The sequence below is a fragment of the Amblyraja radiata genome, chromosome 6 (assembly GCF_010909765.2).
Source record: "Amblyraja radiata isolate CabotCenter1 chromosome 6, sAmbRad1.1.pri, whole genome shotgun sequence".
Taxonomy (NCBI): Eukaryota; Metazoa; Chordata; class Chondrichthyes; order Rajiformes; family Rajidae; genus Amblyraja; species Amblyraja radiata.
The window spans coordinates 87,570,816-87,597,812 of NC_045961.1; the positions used below are offsets into that span (position 1 = coordinate 87,570,816).

The 26,997-nt window shown below is 48.0% G+C and overlaps 1 protein-coding gene across 1 annotated transcript in view; it reads right to left on the bottom strand.

Moving 5' to 3' along the window:
* The window catches only part of LOC116974731 (collagen alpha-5(IV) chain-like), a 170,388-nt gene that overhangs the window by 59,065 nt on the left and 84,326 nt on the right, over positions 1–26,997 (bottom strand). Inside the window, exons 2-14 of the mRNA XM_033023446.1 lie at positions 14,636–14,695; positions 13,588–13,677; positions 13,460–13,504; positions 11,726–11,770; positions 11,570–11,632; positions 9,910–9,963; positions 9,756–9,782; positions 7,136–7,210; positions 6,987–7,049; positions 5,516–5,551; positions 5,386–5,427; positions 2,366–2,458; positions 534–587 (exon numbers count right to left, since the gene is read on the bottom strand). Coding sequence (XP_032879337.1) covers positions 534–587; positions 2,366–2,458; positions 5,386–5,427; positions 5,516–5,551; positions 6,987–7,049; positions 7,136–7,210; positions 9,756–9,782; positions 9,910–9,963; positions 11,570–11,632; positions 11,726–11,770; positions 13,460–13,504; positions 13,588–13,677; positions 14,636–14,695 — 747 coding nt within the window. The remainder of the gene's footprint in view (positions 1–533; positions 588–2,365; positions 2,459–5,385; positions 5,428–5,515; positions 5,552–6,986; positions 7,050–7,135; positions 7,211–9,755; positions 9,783–9,909; positions 9,964–11,569; positions 11,633–11,725; positions 11,771–13,459; positions 13,505–13,587; positions 13,678–14,635; positions 14,696–26,997) is intronic.

A 26,997-nucleotide genomic window follows, 5' to 3' on the forward strand; every position in this document is an offset into this window, starting at 1 on the left:
GAAACTCCCGCACGAAGTGATTAAAGGGCCTGTCCCACGAGCATGCGACTCCATGCGGCAAGCACGACCTAACGTGGTCGCTTGAGCCGTACGGCCTCGCGGGGCCGGTCCCACTTCAATCGCCGCAGCCGTATGGAGTTGTGCGGAGCTGGTCCCGACATCCGAAAAACTGACCGTGTTCAAAAATTCCGCGCGGCAACGGCCTGCCGGCCCACAGCCGCCTCGGCGCCGTACGCACCGCCCCGACGGGCGTGCACAGCGTCTCGACGCCGTACACAGCATCTTGACGCCGTACGTCACGCGCTAACTTCCCGCGGACTTCGCTCGAACTTCACGTCACTCACTCGACCTCCGCGCGGCCCCCCGCTTCCGGTTTGGTCGCGCTTACCGCATGCAGGTCGCATGCTCGTGGGACAGGCCCTTAACATGCTAACGTGGATGCACAAAGCATCGACAAGTACAAGTATCTGAAGGGCTCATGTCAATGGGATGCTTCGTGCAGATTAGTGGAGGTGTACGATCAGAACACTTACTTGGTTTCCGGGTAAACCTTTGGGGCCATCCTTGCCGATCGCACCTGGCTCTCCCTGAAAGAAAATCAATGGGAGGAGCCAATTAATATCTCTGAGAAAGTGCTTATTGTCACTACAACCTATGGATTTGTAATCGAGAGGCAAGAGTGTTTTATTGTACTATGTCCTGAAACGGAACAATGAAATACCTACTTGCAGCAGCACAACAGATATGTCAACACAATACTCTGTAAACACCATAATAAAACGACAAACAAAGTTCAGTGTAATACCACTAGGGGGCAGTGTGGGCCCGGGAAGGCACACCAGCGTTCTCCTTATCAAAGTATACATAGCATGCATTGACTCGTCTGGGAGTGATGCTTTAACGGCCTGTCCCACAGTGATTTTTTCGGCGACTGCCGGCATCATTGACTGACGTATCAGGTCACCGAAAAATTTGCAGCGTGATGCGGCGGTGATGACGTATGATGCGCGGTGTTTTTTCAAGTGTTGCAACTGTTATTTGCGATTTTGAAATGTTCAAAATCTTTTGGCGACCTGATATGACGCCGGCAGTCGCCGAAAAAATCGCCAAGTGGGACAGGCCCTTTACTGTCACTCGTGCTGGCTCCTGGTGTCGCCTTAACATAGAAACTTTGAAAATAGTTTCTATGTTTCTGTGTTAAGGAAGCGTTATGGGAAGCGATGGTGGACAAGCCTTGCCACAGCTGCCAAATATCACTCATCGTACAGTTTAGAGCAACAGTTTCTTTTAGCCTTTTTTTTAATGGCGTTAACAAGGTCATATCTGGATTCTTGTATAACTCTGCATCGCCAGACTTGAATGCCCGAGACCTGGTCCTCAGAAGAATGCAACTTCCTGGTTCATCCAATGCTTCTGCTTGGGGAACACTCGGTTAGTTTTCATGGGAACACAATCCACCACACATTTCTTTATGAAGACGGTGACAACATGTGGCGCGGGCATTCGAACGCCTGCCGGGGGCTCCAACTTTGAGACTTTTGGGCCTGGAGCGGGGCCGTACATCGCCCAGCGCGGCCTAAAATGGCCGTGGGACTTACCATCGCCCGCCTGGGGCTTCAACATCGGGAGAAAAATGGAGAGCAGGGGAGAGAAAAGACTTTGCTTCTATCACAGTGAGGAGGAGGTTCAATGTGATGGATGCTTGTGCGAATTAAATTGGTTGTGTGTCCAGTAGGAATCATTTTTTGTTTGTATAGCTGTAGAAACAGAGTTTCGTTTGAGCCTCACTGAGGTTCAAATGACAATAAATATTGTATTGTATTGTATTCTGTGTCGAAACAAGGAACTGCAGATGCTGGTTTACCCAGGGAAGACACAAAATGCTGGAGTAACTCAGCGGGTCAGGCAGCATCCCTCGGGAACATGGATTGGTGACGTTTTGAAGCAAAGGGACATTATTAGTTCTCACATCTTTAAACCAGGTCTTACTCTCCCAATCACTAGATCCGATTTTGCTAGTGAGTCTAATGGCTGCGAATTCTTCGGTCCATTGGAGGCCAAAGGTCAGGTCGCGGCCAGTTGAGTCAGTGGAGCATGATAAAGTGACTGGCCGACTGCTAGGATTCCCCCATGGACACCTCACTCATCGCATGCGTAAGTGCTTACACCGTGCATGCACTACTGCTGTTGCAGCATGGTGGGCCGTTGTATCGGTGACTGGATGGGCTGGGCATGGGGCACCTGAGAGAAGTGGCTTACATCTCAGCAAACATTTCCCCTCCACACCACTGGTTGCCTTCCAGATATGCAGACAATCTGATCTGGGTTTAAACATTCCTGAAAGAAAGCAGCAAAATGGTCGAACCTTAGCTCCTGTCTGCAAACTTGTTTCTTTTCCTCTATCTTGCGATTCAGGAGGAGTATAAGGTTGTGCAGGTCCTTGAACCCCCGGCTCACCCTGTGAAATAACAACATTTGTTAGGACCCCTGAGTGCTTCCGACGTAACCTAACCCAACCGTACCGTCCATCAGCCACTCTTAATGGTTACTTCGCAGCCTTTCTCTCCCCATCCCTCTTCCCTCCTCCTGATCCACCACTCTCCTTTCCCACCCTTTCCTCGCATGCATTTCTCCCCTCCGCTCCCTCTCCTCTCTTGTCTCCTCCCCTTTCCCTTCTACTCATTCAACATCTTCCCATCCCAGATAGACACAAAATGTTGGAGTGGAGTAACTCAGCGGGACAGGCAGCATCCCAGTCTGAAGACTGGACTTGACCAGAAACGTCACCCATTCCTTCTCTCCAGAGATGCTGCCTGTCCCGCTGAGTTACTCCAGCACTTTCTGTCTATCTTCAGTGTTAACCAGCATCGGCTTGTACTCGCTGGAATTTAGGAGATTGAGGGGGGATCTTATAGAAACTTACAAAATTCTTAAGCGGTTGGACAGGGTAGATGCAGGAAGATTGTTCCCGATGTTGGGGAAGTCCAGGACAAGGGGTCACAGCTTAAGGATAAGGGGGAAATCCTTTAGGACCGAGATGAGAAGAACATTTTTCACACAGAGAGTGGTGAATCTCTGGAACTCTCTGCCACAGAAGGTAATTGAGGCCAGTTCATTGGCTATATTTAAGAGGGAGTTAGATGTGGCCCTTGTGGCTGAAGGGGTCAGGGGGTATGGAGAGAAGGCAGGTACAGGATACTGAGTTAGATGATCAGCCATGATCATATTGAATGGCGGTGCAGGCTCGAAGGGCCGAATGGCCTACTCCTGCACCTATTTTCTATGTTTTTATGCTTCTATCTGCAGTTCCTTCCTACACATCTCTCCAACCCATCTGCCCTTCCTGTGTCAATCCCTGTCAATCCCTGCCCATCACCTCCCCTCCCTCCCCAGCCCCCCTCCTTCAGGTACTAATTGCTGGACCAACGACTCCGGGTTTCCAGCGAGAGCTGTATGTACCCTTCCCTCTAGCGTGATCATAGCCGACTTCGAGAATGAGACTCGAGACTTCATTACAGCAACAAATTTACCTAAGCATTTATCAAAAAACAGATAGGAATAAATGAAATGCTTAACTCTAAACTCCAACTCGCTCTCCATTTTGATCTCGGCTGTTCGTGGAGGGCAACTAATAAATAAATCCCTCTGGTGTCACACACTATGCTTTTCCCTCCCTGCCCGCCTAGCTCACCTGGCTCTATAAGGCACTGGTCAGGCCGCATTTGGAGTACTGTGAGCAAATTTGGACCCCATTTCTGAGGAAGGATGTGCTGGTTCTAGAGAGGGTCCAGAGGAGGTTTACAAGAATGATCCAGGAATGACTGGGTTAGCATATGATGAGCGTTTGACAGCACTGGGCTTCTAATTGCTGGAGTTTAGAAGATAAAGGGGGGACCTCATTGAATCTTACAGAATAATGAAAGACATAGATAGAGTGAATGTGGAAAGGATGTTTGCACTGGTGGGAGAGTCTCAGGCCAGAGGTCATAGTAATTAAAGGGTGCTCTTCGAGAAAAGAGATGAGGAGGAACTTCTTTAGACCGAGGGTAGTTAATCTGTGGAACTCATTGACACAGAGGGCTGTGCAGGCCAAGTCAGTGGAAAATTTTAAGGCAGAGATAGACAAATTCTTGATTAGAATAGGTGTCAAGAGTTATGGGGAGATGGCAGGAAACATAGAAAATAGGCGCAGGAGTAGGCCTTTCGGCCCTTGGAGCCTGCACCGCCATTCAATATGATCATGGCTGATCATCCAACTTAGTATCCTGTACCTGCCTTCTCTCCATACCCCCTGATCCCTTTAGCCACAAGGGCCACATCTAACTCCCTCTTAAATATAGCCAATGAACTGGCCTCAACTACCTTCTGTGGCAGAGAATTCCAGAAATTCCATTCCAGGAAATGGGATTAGGAGGCAGGGATTGGCCATGGTTGAATGGTGGAGTAGATTTGATGGGCCGAATGGTCTAATTCTACTCCTCTAACTTGCTAAGTGAACTTGGCTCGGAGTAGAAAGAGATGGGAAGAGAGTGGCAGCTTCACCCACATCGTGCATGGCATAGGGGAAGAACAGTGTGGCAAAAAGTCTCTGACATATTTGCTACATCGTACCATTGGTGAGCAGTGACTGTAGCCCAGCCGTTACATCCAATTGTTTACATACAGGAATATCACTCTGACTATCCTCGCTGACACAACAGGAGGCCAATCAAACTCTCAAACCAACATTAGAATAATCTATCATTTAATTTTATTTACAAGACAATTACATATAGATAAAGTTGAATAGGAAATATCTTCATGGACTACATGGTCAACAAAATAGAGAGAGAGAGTACAGAGGAGATTTACTAGAATGTTGCCTGGGTTTCAGCAACTAAGTTACAGAGAAAGGTTGAACAAGTTAGGGCTTTATTCTTTGGAGCGCAGAAGGTTAAGGGGGGACTTGATAGAGGTTTTTAAAATGATGAGAGGGATAGACAGAGTTGACGTGGAAAAGCTTTTCCCACTGAGAGTAGGGAAGATTCAAACAAGGGGACATGACTTGAGAATTAAGGGACTGAAGTGTAGGGGTAACATGAGGGGGAACTTCTTTACTCAGAGAGTGGTAGCTGTGTGGAATGAGCTTCCAGTGAAGGTGGTGGAGGCAGGTTCGTTTTTATCATTTAAAAATAAATTGGATAGTTATATGGATGGGAAAGGAATGGAGGGTTATGGTCTGAGCGCAGGTATATGGGACTAGGGGAGATTATGTGTTCGGCACGGACTAGAAGGGTCGAGATGGCCTGTTTCCGTGCTGTAATTGTTATATGGTTACGCGTGTAACAATAAGGAGACTGGTGAGTGGCCATCGAACGGATCAGCCTATTTGTAAACTGATCTCACCTTGTCACCCTTCTGTCCATGAAAATGCACTCCCATGTTGCCCTGTTGACAAAAACAGAGAGAAGAGTAATTCCAGTGGCTGGCAGCAAAGTCACAAACATTAATCCTGCTGCAGGATGGTAGCGGTTACCTTTGGTCCAGGGAGTCCTGGGATTCCTGGGGGGCCCTGGAATGACAAAATAAGCAGATAAGGTCAACAATGAACGTTCTTCTTCGCTGAGTAAATCATCAGAAGGCAACTCCCAGGCACGTTTTCAAGAAAACTCATGCCCTCAGCAATGAAAGTAATGCAAACACAAACCTGCACAAAGAAGTAGATTTTAGCCAGAGCGAGGGAAGCAGGGATGGAGGGAGAGGGAAAGAGTGAGGGTGACAGATGAAATGAGGGCCATAGAATAGAGGGCAAAGAGCACAGAATGCATCTGTCCGCACCACACCTACACCAAATGCAGTCAGCAATTGACATCATGGCACAACACAGGGCAAGGTCGAGAGGAAGCATTATTAGGAAGGTGCAGAGAGAGAGGTTGGGAGAAGCATGCTCACAAATCTTGGGTTACCTTCAGCTAAATTACACAGTACAGTGGCTTCCAGTCCCAATCCTCTCTGGGCAGCACTGGACAAAACCCACCGGGCTATTATTGCCACATCACCGCCCCACACCATGTCCAGGCGTGGGCTGGAAGCAAAAGGATCCTCAGACACAAGCAGGGAGTTCCCCAGAGAGGTGTGACATTGAAGCAGCATCACTCTACAAGATTATCGGTTCTGTGCTGAGCACGGATCAGCTACTGCATTTTCATGTCCCACCTGCAACAACCTAAATGATGAGAAAAATCGAGCCTGGCTTTACCCCCATGCTTCCACACATGATAGATTCCTTATCTCGGGTACATGCTTTGAGGAGAGGCTGTTTGCCTTGAGAGAACGGAAGGATGAGGCATAGCGGGCTCTTCATTGTCCATGGTTCAAGCAGCAAGTTGGTGCCAGATCATCCACACTGCCTCATCGGTGGACAATTAAGTAAAATATGGAGCAAAGATCCCTTCTAGAATGACCAGATCTAGGAATTCCTGACCATAAAATAACTTGATTGAGTAAGTTCGGAGCTTGAGATGAAAGCCCAGTGTCCAACAGGGCCCACTCCTTGGAGATGAGCCTTTAGACTCTGTGTTGAACATGAGGAATAATGGCTGAGTGACTGCAGGTGACTGCAGGTGCTGGAATATGAAGCAAAAAAAGGTGCTAGAAATACTTGGTGGGTCAGGCTGCATCTGTGGAGACAATGGTTCGGGTCGATGTCCCTCATTGAGAGCCATGCTTGTTGGACATCACTCTGAAATTAGTCCCCACTCGATTCCGCAGTCCATGGAGAGAGATACCCCAGGCCTCTGAGGATGCACCACCTGCACAGTGTCACTGAGGTGGACCTCTCTAAACCTGCAGTTCTCCAGATCCAGCACCAGCTTTGGACTTGGTGCACTCGGTTACCTGCTACCTTTCAATACACCTTCTGGATCGACCCACCTGCTCAAAACATAAGCCTCCAGCTCGAGTCTAATTGCAGACCAGTTTAAGTGCGAGATTAGGACAGGACTTACCATGGGTCCTGGATAGCCAATGGGTCCTGCAGGTCCGATAGGCCCTGGCTGACCAGGAATGCCCTGCAATCAAAGAGACATTGGTTCAGGGGGAGACACAGAGACACTGGGCATGGAGCGGCTGGGCGCGAGTGAAATCCAAAACTCACCATTCTTCCCGGATGTCCTGGGAGTCCTGGGTCACCCTTCAATATTGGAAAACCAATCACCTCTCCTGGGTCTCCCTGTATGAAGACAAACCATCAGAGGGTCAACAAACCAATCCTAGGATCCCTACTGTGTACATCTCCTCACCTAGACCCAAACCAGAAGCCTGACTGTCCTGGACTTGGAGAGGAATCGCAGCAGGGATTACAGGATGAGGGGACTATACTGTGTGAGGATGGAGGAGCCGAGGCTATTATCTTGGGATAGAGAAGCTGGAATTCTGAGCAAAACACAAAGTGCCAGAGTAACCTAATAAGTCAGACAGCAGCTGTGGAGAGAATGGATAGGCGACATTTTGGGACGGTACCTTTCTTCATAGTCCATCTATCCATTCAGTCCACAGATGCTGTCTGACTTTCCAAGTTGCTCCAGCATTTTGTGAGTGGCTCTGTGATGTTAGAGTCATAATAACGAGTAGAATGGATAAGGGAGAGCCAGTGGATGTGATGTATCTGGACTTTGAAAAAGCCTTTGACAAGGTCCCACACAGTGTGCAAAATTAGATTACATTGTATTGGGGGGTAGGATATTGACATGGATAGAGAACTGGTTGGCAGACAGGAAGCAAAGAGTAGGAATTAATGGGTCCTTTTCAGAATGGCAGGCAGTGACTAGTGGGGTGCCACAAGGCTCGGTGGTGGGACCCCAGTTATTTACAATGTTCCCGATGTTGGGGGAATCCAGAAGGAGGAGTCACAGTTTAAGAATAAGGGGTAGGCCATTTAGGAATGAGATGAGGAAAAAACATTTTCACCCAGAGAGTCGTGAATCTGTGGAATTCTCTGCCACAGAAGGCAGTGGAGGCAAAGTCACTGGATGTTTTCAAGAGAGGGTTAGATTTAGCTCTTAGGGCTAAAGGAATCAAGGGATATGTGGAAACATCAGGAACGGGATACTGATTTTAGATGATCAGCCATGATCATATTGAATGGTCTGAACAGAACTGAATGGCTTACTCCTGCACTATTTTTCTATGTTTCCATGTTTTCTATAGTCTTACAGCGTGGAAACAGGCCCAACTTGCCCACATTGGGCAACATGTCCCATCTACACTAGTACCACCTGCCTGCGTTTGGCCCATATTTTCCCTACACCTCTCCTATCCATATACAATTAAAATGTTTCTTAAATGTTGCAATAGTACGTGCCTCAACTACCTCCTCCGGCAGCTCGTTCCAGACATCTACCATCCTCTGTGTGAAAAAGTTACCCCTCAGGTTCCTATTAAATCTTTCCCCCCCATCACCATATATCTATGTCCTCTGGTTCTCGATTCCCCTGCTCTGGGCAAAAGACACTGTGCGTCTGCACAATCTATTCCTCTCAGGATTTTATACACCTCTATAAGATCACTCAGGGCATGTTCACTCAACATATTTGAGGCTTGGGTGTGCTAGTCTGCAGTGTCACATTATCAGCAGCACTCATCACCAGAGGGCTGCCAACACCCTCTGTGGGTTCAGTTCAAAGCCCTGTCTGCAGCCAGAACCCCATCCTCTGCCTTGTGAAGCCCACACACCATGGTTGATCATTGCATTCATTTATTTGTTGTTCTGCCCACGCTGAGCTGTGAACCCGAGGGTTAGTGAGGCTGAGAATCTGTTGTTATATTGTTATATTATTGGTTGACTGATCCTAAATCAGAAAGTCCCAGCAACCTCAAGACATTTGGTACTTACTTGGAACTGGGTTTTCACCTGCATATGTGATTCTTACAGAATAACCTGGCCAGGGTGTGGCCAGAATTCCCAGCAAGGAGATTTAAAATGTTGGATAGTCATGAGTAGGAGATAGAAAGAGAGGTGTGGTGGAGGAAGGCTAGAGGAGGAACACTGATGCAGAATAGAGGGGCCGAATGGCCATTTGATGCACCTCTATGTAACATCCAGAGATGTAATGCTGAGGCTCTATAAGGCGTGGATCAGGCTGCATTTGGAATATTGTGAGCAGTTTTGGGCCCCATATCGGAGGAAGGATGTGCTGGCGTTGAGGGAGTGTCCAGAGGAGGTTTACGAGAATTATCCCAGGAATGATTGGGTTAACATATGATGAGCGTTTGAAGGAATTGGGCCTGTACTCGCTGGAGCTTAGAAGGATGGGGGATCCTCATTGAAACTTACCGAATATTGAAAGGCCTGGATAGAGTGGATGTGGAGAGGATGTTTCCACTAGTGGGAGAGTCTAGGACCATAGGTCATAGCCTCAGAATAAAAGGATGTACTTTTAGAAAGGAGATGAGGAGGAATTTCTTTAGTCAGATGGTGCTGAATCTGTGGAACTCATTACCACAGGCGGATGCAGAAACTGTCAACCGATATTTTTAAGGCGCAGATTAACAGATTCTAGATTAGTAAGGGTGCTCGGGAAAATGCAGGCTGCTGGGATGGAGGCATGGTGGGGTGGTGGTGGGGGGGGGGGAGGGGATGATCGATGAGAACGGGCTGAATAACTTCCGATAAAGATGGAGACTGGGACTGTGGCATGGCATAAGATCACGCTGACAGGATAGGCACACCAAGTTCAACTTTTGGAAAGTTTTTGAAAAGTCGGTTTGTTTCTGACCTTTGTTCCGGGAACGCCATGATTACCCTGGAAAATAACGGGAAGCAATGTGAGGATATTGGCCAAGCTCGACATGCACGTTTGCTCGCGCGCACACACACACACATGCGTGCACACACACATACACACACGACGGATTGTTGATTGTACTCACCGGAATTCCTTGTATTCCTGGCAATCCAGATGGCCCGAGCGGACCTGATTCACCCTGCACCGGAATAGGTTTAGTATTTAAAGCATAACATTTATTCACAAACAAAACAAAATCGATAAAAAATAGAATACAGTGCAAAGCTCTTTAGATTTTACATATTGGTTAGTCTATATTTTCAGTATTGCTGTATAACATACAGTATATTATAGTTGACGCATTTTCTTTGTAGATAGCACCATTGCCACTCATATGAACTTTTGAGGTGATACCTCTTCTGTAGTTTGATGGGTGTCCCCTCTGGACTCAGCTCTTCAATGTCCAGTGATTGAAGGATCCCAGACTGGAGTCATTCCCCACAGAGCATTTGCATTGGTGGCACCAAGCTTCAGTGAGTCCCTCAGCACATGATGCTTCTATGTTTTCTATAAAGTCTTACAGCATGGAAACAGGCCCAACTTGCCCACATTGGCCAACATGGCCCATCTACACTAGTACCACCTGCCTGCGTTTGGCCCATATTTCCCTACACCTGTCCTATCCACATACCATTGAAATGTTTCTAAAACGTTGCAAACGTTGCAATAGTGCCTGCCTCAACTACCTCCTCCGGCAGCTCGTTCCATGCATGTGTGTGAAAAAGTTACCCCTCAGGTTCCTATTAGATTTCCCCCCCTCATCATAAATCAATGTCCTCTGGTTCTCGATTCCCCTGCTCAGGGCAAAAGATGCTGTGCATCTACACAATCTGTTCCTCTCAGGATTTTATACACCTCTATAAGATCACTCAGGACATGTTCACTCAACATATTTGAGGCTTGGGTGTGCTAGTCTGCAGTGTCACATTATCAGTGGCCCTCATCACCAGAGGGCTGTCCAACAGCCTCTGTGGGTTCAGTTCAAAGCCCTGTCCGCAACCAGAACCCAGATCTCTGCCTTGTGAAACCCACACACTATGGTTGATCATTGCATTCATTTAGTTGTTGTTCTGCCCACGCTGAGCTGTGAATCCTAGGGCTAGTGAAGTCGAGAACCTGTTATATTATTATATTATTGGTTGACCGATCCTAAATCAGAAAGTCCCAGCAACCTCAAGGGTGCGGTACCGCTGGGTGTGGCATTAAAGTGTTCTTGGTTCTTGGTTTCTTGGTCCTCCAAAATATTCCAAATGGAATTTAAATTGGAGGTGGTACCCCATCTCCCCCCTCCCCCACACCTCTCTACCCTTCCCCCCTCTCCTCCCCTCCCCCACCCCTCTCTCCTCCACCCTCTCCATCTCCCTCTCCTCACCCCTCTCCCTCTCCCCCCCCTCCTCCTCCCACCCCCATCCCTCTCCCCCGCACCCCCCTTCCCTCTCTACCCCACCCCCTTCCCTCTCTCCCTCCGCCTCCTTCCCCCTACCCCTCTGTCCCTCTTGTGTGTGTGGTGGAAAGAAAGATTGGGATTAGAATAGGTTAGTTTTGAAGGATGCGGGGAGAGAGGGGGTAGTGAGATAGGCTGAGTGTAGTATTAAAGGGCGATGGGAGTGAAAGGAGAGTGGGAGGAGACGGGCGGGATATCAGTATAGTTAGCAGGCGGGGATAATGTTGAATTCCGGTTTCTGTCCTCTCTAATTCTGTAAAGGTTTCAGTCATTCAGATGAATTTACTCCAGGCTTGCTTACCTTTGTCCCATTGCATCCTGGAATACCATGTGGCCCGGAAGGACCATCCTGGCCTGGCAGCCCCTGGGGGAAGAAAAGGTCCAGAGTTTGTCTCTATCCCAATGAGTTTAGCACTTTAAATGTGAATGATGAAGTAACTCCTGGAGTGATACTTACAGGTATCCCTGGGGTTCCTGGGAATCCGGGGACTCCAGCTGGACCCTGTGAATCAACGTGGGAATAAATCTTGATTTAGTGATTCAAATAGTGGGCATCTCTGCCAGTTCCCTCCAATAGACTTTAAGAGATAGGGTGTGGAAACAGGCCCCTCGGCCCACCGAGTCTGTGCCGATCAGCGATCACCCTGTATACTAGCACTATCCCACACACTCGGGACAATTTACAATTTTTACCAAAGCCAATTAACCTACAAACCTGCACGTCTTTGTGGAGTGTGGGAGGAAACCAGAGCACCCAGAGAAAATTCACGTGGTTACAGGGAGAACGTACAAACTCCGTACAGGCAGCACCTATAGTCAGGATCGAACCCAGATCTCTGGCACTGTAATGCCCCTGTCCCACTTAGGAAACCTGAACCTCCTCCTACCCACCTGCCACCTCATCGCCCACCTCTCCATCCCCTCTCTCAGCCCATTCCACCATCCCCCACACTCCTGTCCATTCCCCCAGCCACACTCCGACCCCCACCCAGCTCCCCACACCCAGCTCCCCAATCCTCCATCCCCACTCTCAGCCCACCCCACCACCCATGGAGGATAGAGCAGGAAAGCGGCGCTGTGGTAGATCAGCCATGATCCCAATGTTTAGTGGTCAGGCTCAAGGCCTCCTCCTCCTCCTGATTCTTATGTTGTTCAAAGCACCGCCTCTTCCAAGTTAATTGAGTTATTGGACTGTTTCTCAGGCTGAGCATGGGCAGGTCTGTGGGGAAACACGCATGTTTTTCATAAGGGTGGGTGTACCTGTTTGTATGTATGTGTCGCACAGGAATGTGTGTGTGATTGTCTTTGTATTTGCGCTTCATTTGTGCTCTGTGTGGTCAGCGTGTGTACACACTTTATGCAATGTGTGTATGTGCATTGAGGTTGTAGAAACAGAGTATGTTCGTACAATGTTTATCTGTGTGTTCGTGAAATACGTCGTTGCTGTGTGTGCGTTGTTGTCAGTGTGTATAGGGTAGACAGTCAGAACCTATTTCCCAGGATGGAAAGATCAAATACTAGAGGGCATACCTTTTGGGTGAGAGGGGCAAAGTTAAAAGGAGATGTGCAGGGGAAGTTTTTTTCACAGAGGGTGGTGAGTACCTGGAACACGCTACCAGGATTGATGACGGAGGTAGATATGATTGTGGCATTTAAGAGACTTTTGGATAAGTACGTGGATGTGCAGGGAATTGTGGATTGTGTCATACAGATGATGATAGGTCTTGGCATCATGGTCGACACAGACATTGTGGGCCGAAGGGCTTGTACCTGTGCTGTACTGTTCTATGTTCTACACATGTTTTTGTGACGTGTATGTGAGTTTGCAATAAGTCTGTCCGTGTGTGGGTCTTGCTATGTGTGTGCTTGTGCAGTGTATTTGTGTGGTGCATGTCAGTGCGTGCTTGTTTGTGCAGTGATGTGTATTTGTGCAGTACGTGTGTGCAGTATGCATGTGCTTATGTAGTGTGTGTGTATATGCATATGTTGTGTGCATGCAGTATGTGTGTGCAGTGCAAGTGCTGGTCTTGCTGTGCTTCAAACACTCCTCACCAGGGACTTCCCCTGGCTCAGCAGCTCGATTTATCTCAGGTTTCCAGCATCTGCAATATTTTCGTCATATACCAGTGGATCAGAACTCCGTGGATTATCAGCCTCTGAGGTGTGAACATTAACTACACGCGGTACCTACCCGGATTCCCTTTTTCCCCGTGAGACCTGGTTCGCCCGAGTCTCCCTGAAACAGAAAGAGGAATCTCGTTACACAATGCCTCCGATCGCCGGATGGAACAGAAACGTTGATGATATGACAGGGCTTACCTTTGACCCGGGAGCCCCAAGTGGTCCTTCTACTCCTGGGAATCCTGGCATTCCCAGCGGCCCTGCAAAACCAGGCAATCCCATCGTACCCTGAAAACATAAACACAACGGTTCACCAAGGAGTGCAACTACAGCACTGGAGCAAGGGGTGCAGATGGGTGGGGAAGGATAAATACTCAGTGGGATCCTGGTGTGGGATGGATGGGCCTTGCTCCATCACTGGACATCTACCCTCCCCAGACTACCCAAGAGGAACCTCACAACCCTTCCGGATGACACTTCCCCTTCCCAAGCGGCTCTTCCACATGGAGGAAGCTAACTTCCAGGGACCTTACCCATTCCCGTTCCTCATCCATCCCGCCTAGAACGTCGACTCACACACCCATGATCTCACCCTTGCTAGACCTCACCCCCCACCACCACCAATCTCACCAAACAACCCAGACAGCATTCCCCACCTGGATGTCTCCACCTGGACACCCCCCCCCCCCCCCATGCCCCCAACACCCACGATTCACCCCCCCCCCCCCCATTCTATATATCACCCCCACATCACCCCCCTTCCCACCTGACCACACTCTTCCTGGACCACACCCTCCATCACCAATCCCACCAAACAACTTGGACATCATTCCCCACCTGGACCACTCCCCCTACACCCATGAACTCTTCTCCTCTCCTGACATCACCCCACACTCCCCCCCCCCCCAAAAAAAAAACTGACCTCAACACACCACGCTGGGTGACCCACCCAGATATCACCTCCCCAAGACATCACCACCCCAGATGTCACCACCCCCTCCAAGACCTCACCTTCCCAGGAGATTACCCCCCCTCCTCCTCCATCACAGTCATCATTACCCCAACCTAAACCTAACCCCCCATCCTTGTCATTCCTAGCCCCACTCAGATCTCAAACCCCATCCCAGTCATCACTACCCCCCACACAAACCTCCACCCCAATCCCAGTTAATTACCCCCCCCCCCACACAGAGCTAAAGCCCCACTGCCCTTACCCTGACCCTCACCCACTCTGGGCATCACCCACCTTTTCTCCTTTGACACCACTGCAGTCACATTTGCTGTTGGAAGTGCATCCATGGCAGGCCTGTAGGTGAGAGAGAGAGAGAGAAGGGGGTTCTAGTTAGTGCGTACACTCGTGGAGTTCCCCGTCACATGGGAAACCCCCTCATACACTAGTGCCCCCACACACAGGGAGCGCCCATGCCCCCTGTGAATACACCCTCACAGAGCAGTCCCTGACCCTATCACCTGCCTCCTGGTTGGCTGTGGTGCCTCCATCCCAGAGGAGACACAGCCCACACCTCGAGACGTGGTACTGAGGTCAATGTCCCCCAGTATTGTGTGCTTAACCGCACATCCCCTCCACTCCATTACTGAAAATGCAGAGCAAATTAGCATTCTCCGTCTCTTTTTCCAAGTCTTTCTAACTAGCGGGGTAAATTCTCTGTGCTGTTCCTCACACTGTGAATGAGCAACAGTCTCCTTCTCTCACCCCCCCTTTCTCATTCCCTCCCCTCCCTTGCTCTCTCTTCCTCTTTCATTCCTGGCCTCTCAGTTTCTGCATTGCTCTCTTTCCCTCTCTCAATTCCTCTCGTTCTCCCTCATTTTCTCTCTCATTCCTTCCCTTCCTCTTACTGTCCCTATCTCTTTGACTCCCCCGCCACTTTGTCCTGGAGTCATATCAAGATATCGGACGCCCTTCAAACTATAAAGACCATATTGATCTTCAACCACCCTCCAATACTAATCTTATATCAGTCCCTATTTTACCAACGGGCGTGTTTCCATACTATATGACTCCATGACTTGCTGAATTTATCCAGTATTTTATGCTTTGATTTCAGATTTCCAGAAAATCCAGTTTATATAACAATTTCTATCCATCTTTGGGATATGGGAGAAAACCAGAGCACCTGGGGGAAACACATGTGGTCGCAGGAAGAACAAACCAACTCCAAAGACAATGGGAATCAGACTCAAATCAAATTTTCTAGATGTAAGGCCTTTATCAATTACTACGATGCCTCTCCTCGATTCTTCAGGCTCTCTCTCCCTTTCTCTTTCCCAGTTTCAGTTTAGTTTATTGTCACGTACACCGAGGTACAGTGAAAATATTTTGTTGCGTGCTAACCAGTCAGCGGAAAGACAACACATGATTACAATCGAGCCATTTACAGTGTGTAGCTTGCACACTTTCCTCCTTTCTTCTTTCTGTATCTCTCTTTCTCTATCTCCCCCCTCTTCTATCTCTCCCTCTTCCTCCGCTCTACTGCCTCTCTCTCTCTCTCTCTCACTCTCTCTTTCTCGTTCACGCCTCTACTAAATCTGAAGAATGAGATGAAATACTTCAAATCCACAACCCATTTTGACCATTCCTAAATGATCAGTTCAGATCTGCACTGTTCAGTGACCACGAGGGACCAGGAGAAATATTTCAAGCAGAAAAAACACAAAACTTTCTTTGTAAACAGGAAGAGTGAAAGAAGAATTGGGTGGATATCCCGTGGATATGCGCTGAAATATCAAGTAAACATCCTTTTGTGCTCCAGATTTAGCATCAAATTCGGCACATTTCCTCCACATTACCCCAGCTCCGGGGCAGCTCAAGGGAGGATTGTGACACTAGTTCGCCGATAGTTAACACTCAAACAAGCTTAGACACAAAATGCTGGAGTAACTCAGTGGGGCAAGCAACATCTCTGGATAGAGCCCCTTCTCCCAGACAAAGCCTCAGAGTTGAGTATCAGAGAGGCACCATGGTACAGATGGTAGTGCTGCTGCCTTACAATGCCAGGAAGCGAGCGGGCAAGATCATCTCTGACCCCTCTCACCCTGGCCGCAAACTCTTTGAACCACTTCCCTCTGGTAGGCGACTCCGGACTGTCAAAGCTGCCGCAGCCAGACATAAAAACAGTTTTTATCCACGAGTAGTTGCTCGACTCAATAGCCAAAAATCTGTAGCCTCCCTTTGATCTGGTATTTTGTTGCTTCACATGCTTGATCAATGGTGTTTTATCATTAATGTTTTATTCTTATTAATGTTTAGTGTTTTCTGAGTCATTCGTAACTGTCACTGTATGTCATGTTGTTACTTGTGGGCGGAGCACCAAGGCAAATTGCTTGTATGTGAATACTTGGCCAATAAACGTACTTACTTACTTACTTGGGTACAATCCTGACCTCCAGTGCCGTTCATAGGTGACAGGAGCAGAATTAGGCCAATCGGCCCATCAAGTCTAACATGCCATTCAATCATGACTGATCTATCTTTCTCCCTCAACCTCATTCTCCTGCCTTCTCCCCATAACCCCTGACACTCGTACTAATCAAGAATCTATTTATCTCTACTTTAAAAATATCCATTGACCTGGCCTCCACAGCCTACTGAGGCAACGAATTCCACAGTAACACCACCCTGCTGTCTGTGTGGTGTTTGCATGTTCATCCTGCTATGGTGTGGATGTGATTGTACTGGATATTGCCTGGAGTACTTTGGTTATAAGGAGAGATCGGATAGGCTGAGCTTGTGTTCCCTGGAGGCTAAGGGGTAACCTGATAAGAGTTATATAAAATTACTAGACTAAGTGGGACCCGTTGGGTCCCATGTTCACATGGGAGGGCTGGTCCCCCGATGCAATATTCCAGCTCTCAACCAATTCCAATATTGGTGACCAGTGGGGGGGCTTTCTGGAGTGCTGGTATGGGTTCTTGGGGTGGCAGCTCAGTCCCTCAAGCCTGATCTGCTGGCAGCTCACTCACGGCTGGTGGGCTGGCAGTTGACTCATGACTATTCCTTGAAATTACATTTCAAGCAGGGTGCAAGGCCACCAAATTCAAATCCATGTTCCTACCATTTCAAGCAGGGTGCAAGGCCACCAAATTCAAGTGCAGTTTCATACCACTTTCAGTAGGGTGCAAGGCCACCAAATTCAGTGCAGTTTCATACCACTTCAAGCAGGATGCAAGGCCGCCAAATTCAAGTGCAGTTTCATTCCACTTCAAGTAGGGTCGAAGGCCACCAAATTCAAATGTAGGTTCATACCATTTCATGCAGGGTGAAACCACCATAAAACTACACAAAACACCAAACTCACAGTTCACTAGACATTCAGTGTTTTCAGTTAATTCACAGCTCAGAAAGAGTCATGAACTCTCCCTCCCCCATCATGCAGAGACTGAGCCACACCCACACTTCCGGGTTTTATAATCCCTCCCCCTCCCACTGGAAACGGTGTGGCTTTCAGGGCGTGATTGACGGGAGAGAGATTTTCAAACTTTTTTAAACACTAATAACACTTTTATTTTTCATTGATGGGAAGAATTCTCTGCACCTGCTCAGCGGAGGGGGGACTGAGTAAGATGGCCAAAATTCACAGCCGTAAGTGACAGCATTTTATCTTAAATCAATATAAAGTGCAAACAGGAAGTAAGTGCATTTGCAGTAGTGCCTTTTAAATTCAAGCCAAAGCACCCAAGCTGCCATTTGCAGTAAGAAGTGCCTTTCAACTTCAAGCCAAAGCACACATAGAGACATGGCCCTTGGCTTCATCCATCTTGCAGAGACTGAGTGAGGCACACCACTTCCTGGTTTTAGTCCCTCCCCCTCCCTCCAGCAGGTGCAGCAGATAGAATTGTGATTTTTTAAAAACTTTAAGCCAGCTCCCAAGCCACAATTTGCAGTAAGTAGTGTCTTTCAACTTTAAACCAAAGCTCCCAAGCCACCATTTGCAGTAAATAGTGCAATTCAACTTCAAACCAAAGCACCCAAGCCACAATTTGCAGTAAGAAGTACATTTCAACGACAAGCCAAATCACCCATCATTTGCAGTTAGTGCCTTTCAACTTCAAGCCAAAGCATCCAAGCCATCATTTGCAGTAAGTAGTGCCTTTCAACTTCAAGCAAAGCACCCAAGCCACCATTTGCAGTAAGTAGTGACTTTCAACTTCAAGCTAAAGCACCCACGCCACCATTTGCTGCAAGTAGTGCATTTCAACTTCAAGCCAAATCCCCCATCATTTGTGAGGCACACCACTTCCTGGTTTTATAGTCCCTCCCCCTCCCTCCAGCAGGTGCAGCAGATAGAATGGTGATTTTTTTAAAACCTCAAGCCAAAGCTCCCAAGCCACCATTTGCAGTAAGTAGTGCCTTTCAACTTTAAACCAAAGCTCCCAAGCCACCATTTGCAGTAAATAGTGCAATTCAACTTCAAACCAAAGCACCCAAGCCATAATTTGCAGTTAGAAGTGCATTTCAACTTCAAGCCAAATCACCCATCATTTGCAGTAAGTAGTGCCTTTCAACTTCAAGCCAAAGCTCCCAAGCCACCATTTGCAGTAAGTAGTGCCTTTCAACTTTAAACCAAAGCTCCCAAGCCACCATTTGCAGTAAGTAGTGCCTTTCAACTTCAAGCCAAAGCACCCTAACAACTATTTGCAGGCAGTGCCTTTTTACTTCAAACAAACCATATTTTCATTTTCAAACCACATTAAGGGTAGTCACAGCTGTGTAGACATTTGTTCAATGTTATTCAGAGCTCAGAGAGACGTGACCCTTGGCTTCATCAATCTTGCAGAGACTAAGTGAGGCACACCACTTCCTGGTTTTATAGTCCCCCCCCCTCCCTCCAGCAGGGGCAGCAGAGGGAATGGTGAATTTTTTAAAAACATTAATATATCTCTGATTTTTCATTGATGGAAAAAATCCTGCGCACCCATAAGGCGGAGAGGGGCTCTGAGCGAGGTGGCCAAAAATGACGGCCATAGGTGGTGGCGTTCTGTCGGAAATCGCAGCACAGTGGGCCAAAAGCGGTCAAGATCAGAGATTTAGTAATATAGATAAGAGACATAGACTAGGCAGTAGGAATCTTCTTTCCAATGGAATGAAACCCCAAAACAAGGAGGCAAACGTTTAATGTGAGACCAAGGAGATTTAAGAGGAAGTGGGGATGTTTTGTTTTACACACAGGTAGTTATTGATATCAGGAACACACAGCCAGCGGAGGTGATGGAATCAGATAAAATCACTATGTTGTAGAAACATTTATACAGACTACAAGACAATCATAGAAGGACATAGACCTAATGTGGCCAAATTGGGCGTGTAGATGGGCAAAACGGTTGGCATGGATGTGATGGGCCAAAGGGCCTGTTTTTTTCTGCTGTTCCACTCTATGTTACTGTGATTATTGATTCACTGGATTCTCTCCATTTCTCTTCCATCTCCGATCTTGAGTGGCACTGAGCCAGGGATCCTTCCTGGCGTCTCCCTCTATTAGAGGCATCTCAGCATTCTAGGTGTTTAAGAAGGAACTGCAGATGCTGGGAAATCGAAGGTACACAAAAATGCTGGAGAAACTCAGTGGGTGCAGCAGCATCTCCATAGATGCTGCTGCACCCGCTGAGTTTCTCCAGCATTTTTGTGTACCTTCAGCATTCCAGGACCAGGTGCAGCAGAACATCTTGAGGGGTTACATAGCAAGGTGTGTGCGTGTGAGATAAAGAGAGAGGAGGGGAATGAAGGGTTTATAATGTGTGTGTGTGTGTGTGTGTGTGTGTGTGTGTGTGTGTGTGTGTGTGTGTGTGTGTGTGTGTGTGTGTGCGCGCGCGTGTGTGTGTGTGTGTGTGTGTGTGTAGGGGGCATAGTCTGCGACTATGGTTATTATTGTTCATATGTGGTATCTGTCTGTACTTACTAGGTTTTGCGATAGAGGGCAGCAGATACCCGCTCTGAATCCAACCACCACAGGCCGATAGGGGTGGAAGTGGCGATAGATCCGAGACAAACTTGCAGTTTAATTACCAAACGTCCCACCCTGAATCTTCAGCTTGGAGTCAACCCTTGGGCCTCACCTTGTGGGAGTCCGGGTCAGAGTCCAGCACCTTTATACGCGTCCTGACACACAATGGCCAGCAGTCAGGTATCTGGACAACAACTGGTGCAAAGTAGATGGAAAGCAGGAGGGCAGAGAAGCCCGTGTGTGCACAGTAGGATGCCACAATAAATATTGTGAGAGGGACACAATAGACAATAGACAATAGGTGCAGGAGTAGGCCATTCGGACCTTCAAGCCAGCACCGCCATTCAATGTGATCATGGCTGATCATCCCCAATCAGTACCCCGTTCCTGCCTTCTTCCCATATCCCCTGACTCCGCTATCTTTAAGAGCCCTATCTAGCTCTCTCTTGAAAGTATCCAGAGAACCAGCCTCCACCGCCCTCTGAGGCAGAGAATTCCACAGACTCACCACTCTCTGTGAGAAAAGGTGTTTCCCCATCTCCGTGCTAAATGACTTACCCCTTATTAGAAACATAGAAACATAGAAAATAGGTGCAGGAGGGCCTTTATTTATTCTTAAACTGTGGCCCCTGGTTCTGGACTCCCCCAACATCCAGAACATGTTTCCTGCCTCTAGCGTGTCCAAGCCCTTAACAATCTTATATGTTTTAATAAGAATGCCTCTCATCCTTCTAAACTCCAGAGTGTACAAGCCCAGCTTCTCAGCATATGACAGTCCCGCCATCCCGGGAATTAACCTTGTAAACCTCCCTCAATAGCAAGAATGTCCTTCCTCAAATTAGGGGACCAAAACTGTACATGATACTCCTGGTGTGGTCTCAATAGGGCCCTGTACAACTGAAACAATAGGAGGATGCCACAATAAATATTGTGAGAGGGACAGGTCAATTGTCTTGGTCCCACGATGTCGGAAGGCTACACTGTCGTGGTTCCACACTGTTGGGGTTCCACACTGTCAGGGGGGGTGTATTTTAGATAAAACATTATATCAATCTCTCAGCTGTTCCTCTAATGAACGATAAACATAGATCGAAACAGGAGCTAAGTATTGTGTAGGAAGGAACTGCAGATGCTGGTTTAAGCCGAATACAGACACAAAATGCTGGAGTAACTCAGCGGGACAGGCAGCATCTCTGGATAGAAGGAATGGGTGACGTTTCGGGTCGAGCCCCTTCTTCAGCTAAGTATTCTTCCTTGCACAACAACAAAATAAACCCTGCAATACCGTTTATATTAATCCTGTGGGATCTTGCTCAGTACAAATTGCTTGCCGTGATCCAGTCTAGGGCTGAGACCATGGGGGAAGGAGATGGGGAGATAGTCGAGGCTCCTATTTCACTCTGACTGGCACCAGTATCCAGTCCCAAGCCAAGCTGATGCTCGACTAGTCCAAATGAAAATCGAAAAAACGTTACCTTTTGTTCCTTCTGTCCAACGGTTGAGGGGAGAAGAGAGAATTGCCAGGGTGTGAGAGGGCCTTGATGATGTGGGCTGCTATCCTGAGGCAGCATGAAGCATCGAGGGAGGGAGGGTGGGAGATCTGGTATATGTGGTGGACTGGGATGTGATTACGGCAAGGTTTCCATTCTATAACAGATTATGGGTTTATGGAGTGAAGTTGGACAGAATCGTTGGTCACAACGGGTCCCTCCCTGACTAGCTCAATGTATTCTATGCTCACTTTGAATAGTGGTGGCATGAATGATGCCATCCATCGCAACGGCCTTGGGTGCATCTGTATCCATGGTTACCATCAGATACTCAGATTGTCCTTCCTGAAAGTGAACCCACAGAAATGGACTGGTCTGGACGGAGCCTTCGACTGTGCCCTGAGAACATGCAAAGACCACCTGGCAAAGCCATCTTTAACCTTTTCTTACTTCAATTTGAGGTCCCATCTGCATTATAAAAGGCCACTATCATCCCAGTGCCTAAGAAAAATGAACTCATGACTGGTGTCTCTGACATCTAATAACCTCAAGTTGTTAGAAAGGCTGGTGATGGCCCACGTCAACCCCAGTCTCCCAGACAGCCTTAATCCACTGTAATTCCCTACTACTGCTACAGATCAACAGCAGACATCATCTCCCTACACTAAAGGGCCTGTCCCACGAGCATGAGACTGCATGCGGCAAGCGCGACCAAACCGGAAGCGGTGGTCACGCGGAGTTCGAGTGATCCCCGTACAGGGCCGGTCCCACCAGCATGCGACTGCATGCGGCGAGCGCGACCAAACCGGGAAGCGGGGGCCGCACGGAGACCACGTTAGGTCGCGCTTGCCGCATGGAGTCGCATGCTCGTGGGACAGGACCTTTATCTCTGGAAGACCGGGATAACATCAATGTCAGATTCTTATTTACTGACCATGGCTCGGTCTTCAGCACCATAATTCCAAATAAATTTATCTCCAAACTCCTGACCATGTCTGCAACTGAATCCTCGACTTTTAGAGATACAGCATAGAAACAGGCCATTCAACCCATCGAGTCCATGCCGACTAGCGATACCCATTCATTAGTTCTATCCTACACACTAAGGGCAATTTTGTAGAGACCAATTAACCTACAACCTGCACGTCTTTGGAATGTGGCTGGAAACTGCAGCATCTAGAGAAAACCCACGCAGTCACAGGGAGAACACACAAACTCCATGGAGACAGCACCCATAGTCAGGATCAAACCCAGGTCTCTGCCGTTGTACGGTAGCAACTCTACCGCTGTGCCACTGTGGACCCATAAAACACTCACAATAAGGATAAACAACAAAACGTCCTGCACGACGATTCTCAACACCAGGGAGATGTATACTCCCTATACATTCATACATTCAGAAGCCAAGTTCTGCTCTGCAGCAGACTTGTTCATTTACGAGTTTGCAACTGACTCCACAGTTGTGGGCCGGATCTCAAACAATGACGAGATGGAGTACAGGAAGGAGATCCAGAGCTTAGTAGCATAGTGTTAAGACAACAACCTCTCGCTCAATGTCAGGAAAACAAAGGAGCCTTCCTTCAGGAAGCAGGGTGGAGCACACTACCCAGTCTGTATCAATATTGTTGAACTGGAGATGGTCGAGAGCTTCAACCTTCTTGATGTATACATCACCATTTTCGCTGTGGCCAAGAAAACACACCAACGCCTCTACCTCCTCGAAGTCTAAAGAAAGTCTAATGAGGGCTGTGAACTTTCCTGGAATCATCCCTGAACTGCCCAGCTACATATTTAAATTTAAGAAAGTGATAAAGTTGTTGGAGTAACTCAGAGGGTCAAACAGCATCCCTAGAGAAGATGGATAGGTGACCTTTCAGGTCAGGAGCCTTCTTCAGTGTCTGAGATACTTAAATTTGAATGTAGAAACAAAATGAACTGTAGATGCTAGTTTTCACAAAAAAAAGACATGGAAGAACTCGAGCTAAAATGTCACCTATCCATGTTCTTCAGAGGTGCTGCTCCAGGATTTACTCCGGGACTTATTTTTATGTATCTGGAAAAAACACAGTTCCATCAGCAGATAAGTTTCGCAATGGTTCGCTTCAGTTCCCCACCCCATTGACATTGAACAGATAGACAGACACTCCATTCCACTCTGGACCCGCCTGGAGACCCACCCCGCCCCCTCTCCTAAAGTACTAAACTTCCTCCTAAACTTTGATTCTAAACAGATAGCATCTCTGTCCTCTTAACATAAAACCCCCTTCGCATATAATCAGATATTCAGTAACAAGTCTTTTAATGTCATTTCACGCATAATGCGGCCTTTCTCCTCGCTGGCTCTGAGATTGTCCCCCAAATTTCCAAAGTCCTTTTCAACGGCCGGGATTTACAAGACTACATTGTCAGAGGCAGTGAATGGAAACTATTGACTCCTGTTCGCTTGCATGGACTCACACTGATTGAACTCAAACTTTCAAGAACTCGGGGCAGGGAATGGGAGTTTGAAACGCTCAGTGTTTCAAAGTGTGTAGGAAAGGACTTCAGATGCTGGTTTACACCGAAGACAGACACAACATGCTGGAGTAACTCAGCAGGACAGGTGGCATCTCTGCAGAGAAGGAATAGGGTTGAGTCATTTTGGGTCGGGACCCTTCTTCTGACTGAGAGTCAGGGGAGAGGGAGGGGTGGGAGATTGCAACCTTCGCGTGGTCCGCCCTGTTTTGACAAATGCAATCAACCCGGCGTGCACAATCAAATAAGATCAAATAGAACAAGTTGTCCACCAACTTTAGGCTGTGCACGCCATACGCAAGAAGAAGAAAAAGGGGAGAGGGGAACTAGAGATATGGAAGGGTAGAGAGAGTGGCCCGTGCGGCTCAGGCTCCGGATGAGCGCACTGTACATATGGTTCCCAGGCCTGCAGTCTTGTGTGGGGTTCTTGTACGGAATTATCTTTGTAGGCCAGCGCCCAGATTTGATGTCTTTGGAAATTATCCATGAATCACACCAGTTGTGGTTCAAGTAAAAAAAATAACACTAATTGTTTTTCCCATTGGATAACAGATCATGCGTAGGTGTCGACTGTGATTGCGATTCCGAGAGTGCCGTGGCGCCGACAAACCTTGTGGAGTTTCCAGGAAGTTTCGAGGTGCATGTTTACTTTGCAAGTTTGAGCAGATCTGTAATCAACATTGTCGGACACGACATCCCAGTGACATAAACATGGACAAGTGCTGACTGCCTGACCTACTGCAATCGTCTGTCGCCTGGGCTCCAAGATTAAAGACCATTGACATTTCAAAAACCTCTTCTTCGATGATATTGCAACCTGTTGCCACCCCTTCTCCAAGCTCACTGCCTCCCAGTTCTCAGTCCGCTTCCTTGGAACCTCTTCTGAACCCCTCCATCACCACCACTGCTCCTCTCCTTTCAGACGTTCTATCCCATTGCCCAGGCATCGCCTTAACCTGGCCCCACCATGGGCTGTTGTTGCTTTGGAACTTGGTCTAAATGTTCGCCACTGCTAACATTTGCTGCCCTGGTTCCTCAAAAATCGAGGTCAGAATTCCATCGTTTTCCAGGAATGCTAGTGGAAATATTAACTGATGCTTTCTGCAATATGATTGCCCAGATGTGCACTTGCTTCACTTAGACTACAAGCAAAATGTATTCTAGAGATTTAGTCTAGAGATAAAGAGTGGGGCCAAGCCCTACGACCCATCGAATTCACACCGACCCTCGATCGCCGGTACACCAGTTCTTCATTATCCCCGTTTCCCTAGGGGCAATTTACAGAAGCCAATTTACCTACAGACCTGCACGTCATGGAATGTGGCAGGAGCAACTGGAGTAAACCCACACAGCCACAGAGAGAACATGCAAACTCCGCACAGGCAGCACCCGCGATCGAGATCAAACCCGGCTCTCTGGCTCTGTTAAGGGCCCGTCCCACTTACGCGACCTTTCTAGGCGACTGCCGGCACCCGTGATAGGACGCCGAAATTTTCAACATGTTGAAAATTCAGTGGCGACCAGAAAGACGCTACGACTCTTTGGAGACCCCTCACGACCATAGGAGACTTCTTACGACCATACAGGCTGTGTGGTCGTGAGAGGTCTCCTAAGGTCATGAGAGGTCACCCGCAACATGTCTCCAGGGTTCGCCTGTATGGTCGTGAGAGGTCTCCAAAGAGTCGTGGCATCTTTCTGGTTGCCGCTGAATTTTCAACATGTTGAAAATTTCGGAGACCTATCACGGGTGCCAGCAGTCGCCCGTAAAAGCCGCATAAGTGGGACAGGCCTTTTAGGGAGCAACTCTACCGCTGCGCTAGTATGCTGCCAATGTTTATTTTGTTGGTATGGCTTCTGGTTGGAAAAATAACATTTACCGAACATTATATAAAGCAGTTGGCTGGTACTGACAAGGTTTAATGTGCCTTAATAACTCTCTGCCAGTTTTATGACCCACAGCAATAGCAAGAGTTCTCAGTTCACAATCCTCAAAAACCTCGAGGTTGCAGTCAGCTGAAAATTTAAAAGCAACGCTTATAGTTCAAATTAGTTTCTGTATTATTTCATTCCAGCTGCCGGTTTTCAAAGTAGTGGTTACCTTGCCCTCCACTCTAACTCACACACATCCCCTGTTCTCTCTGCCTCTCCCCCTTCATGCAACTTAAAGCGTCTTGGCTGTTCACTTCCCCAGTACTGGTTCATCGACCGGTTCTCTCTCAACGGGCGCCGCCTGGCTCATCGAGCGCTTCCACCATTCCCTACATCTACCCTGATGGATGGACACAAAAATGCTGGCGTAACTCAGCGGGTCAGTCAGCCTCTCTGGAGAAAAAGAATAGGTGATGTTTCGGGGAGAGGCCCTTCTTCAGACTGAGAGGGAAAAAAGAGATATGAAAGGTGCAAAGAGACAAATTAATGAAAGGTATGCAAAAGGATACCCCTATCTGCAGTTCCTTCCTACACATGAATTTGTTTTGGGTTCGTGGATCAAATCAGGGAAATAGGGTTAAAGGGCCTGTCCCACGAGCATGCGACCTGCGTGCGGCAAGCGTGACCTAACGTGGTCGCTTGAGCCATACGGTATGCGGCAAGCGCTGAGGTCGAGTGAGTGACACGGCGTCGAGGTGGCTGCGGGCCGGTAGGCC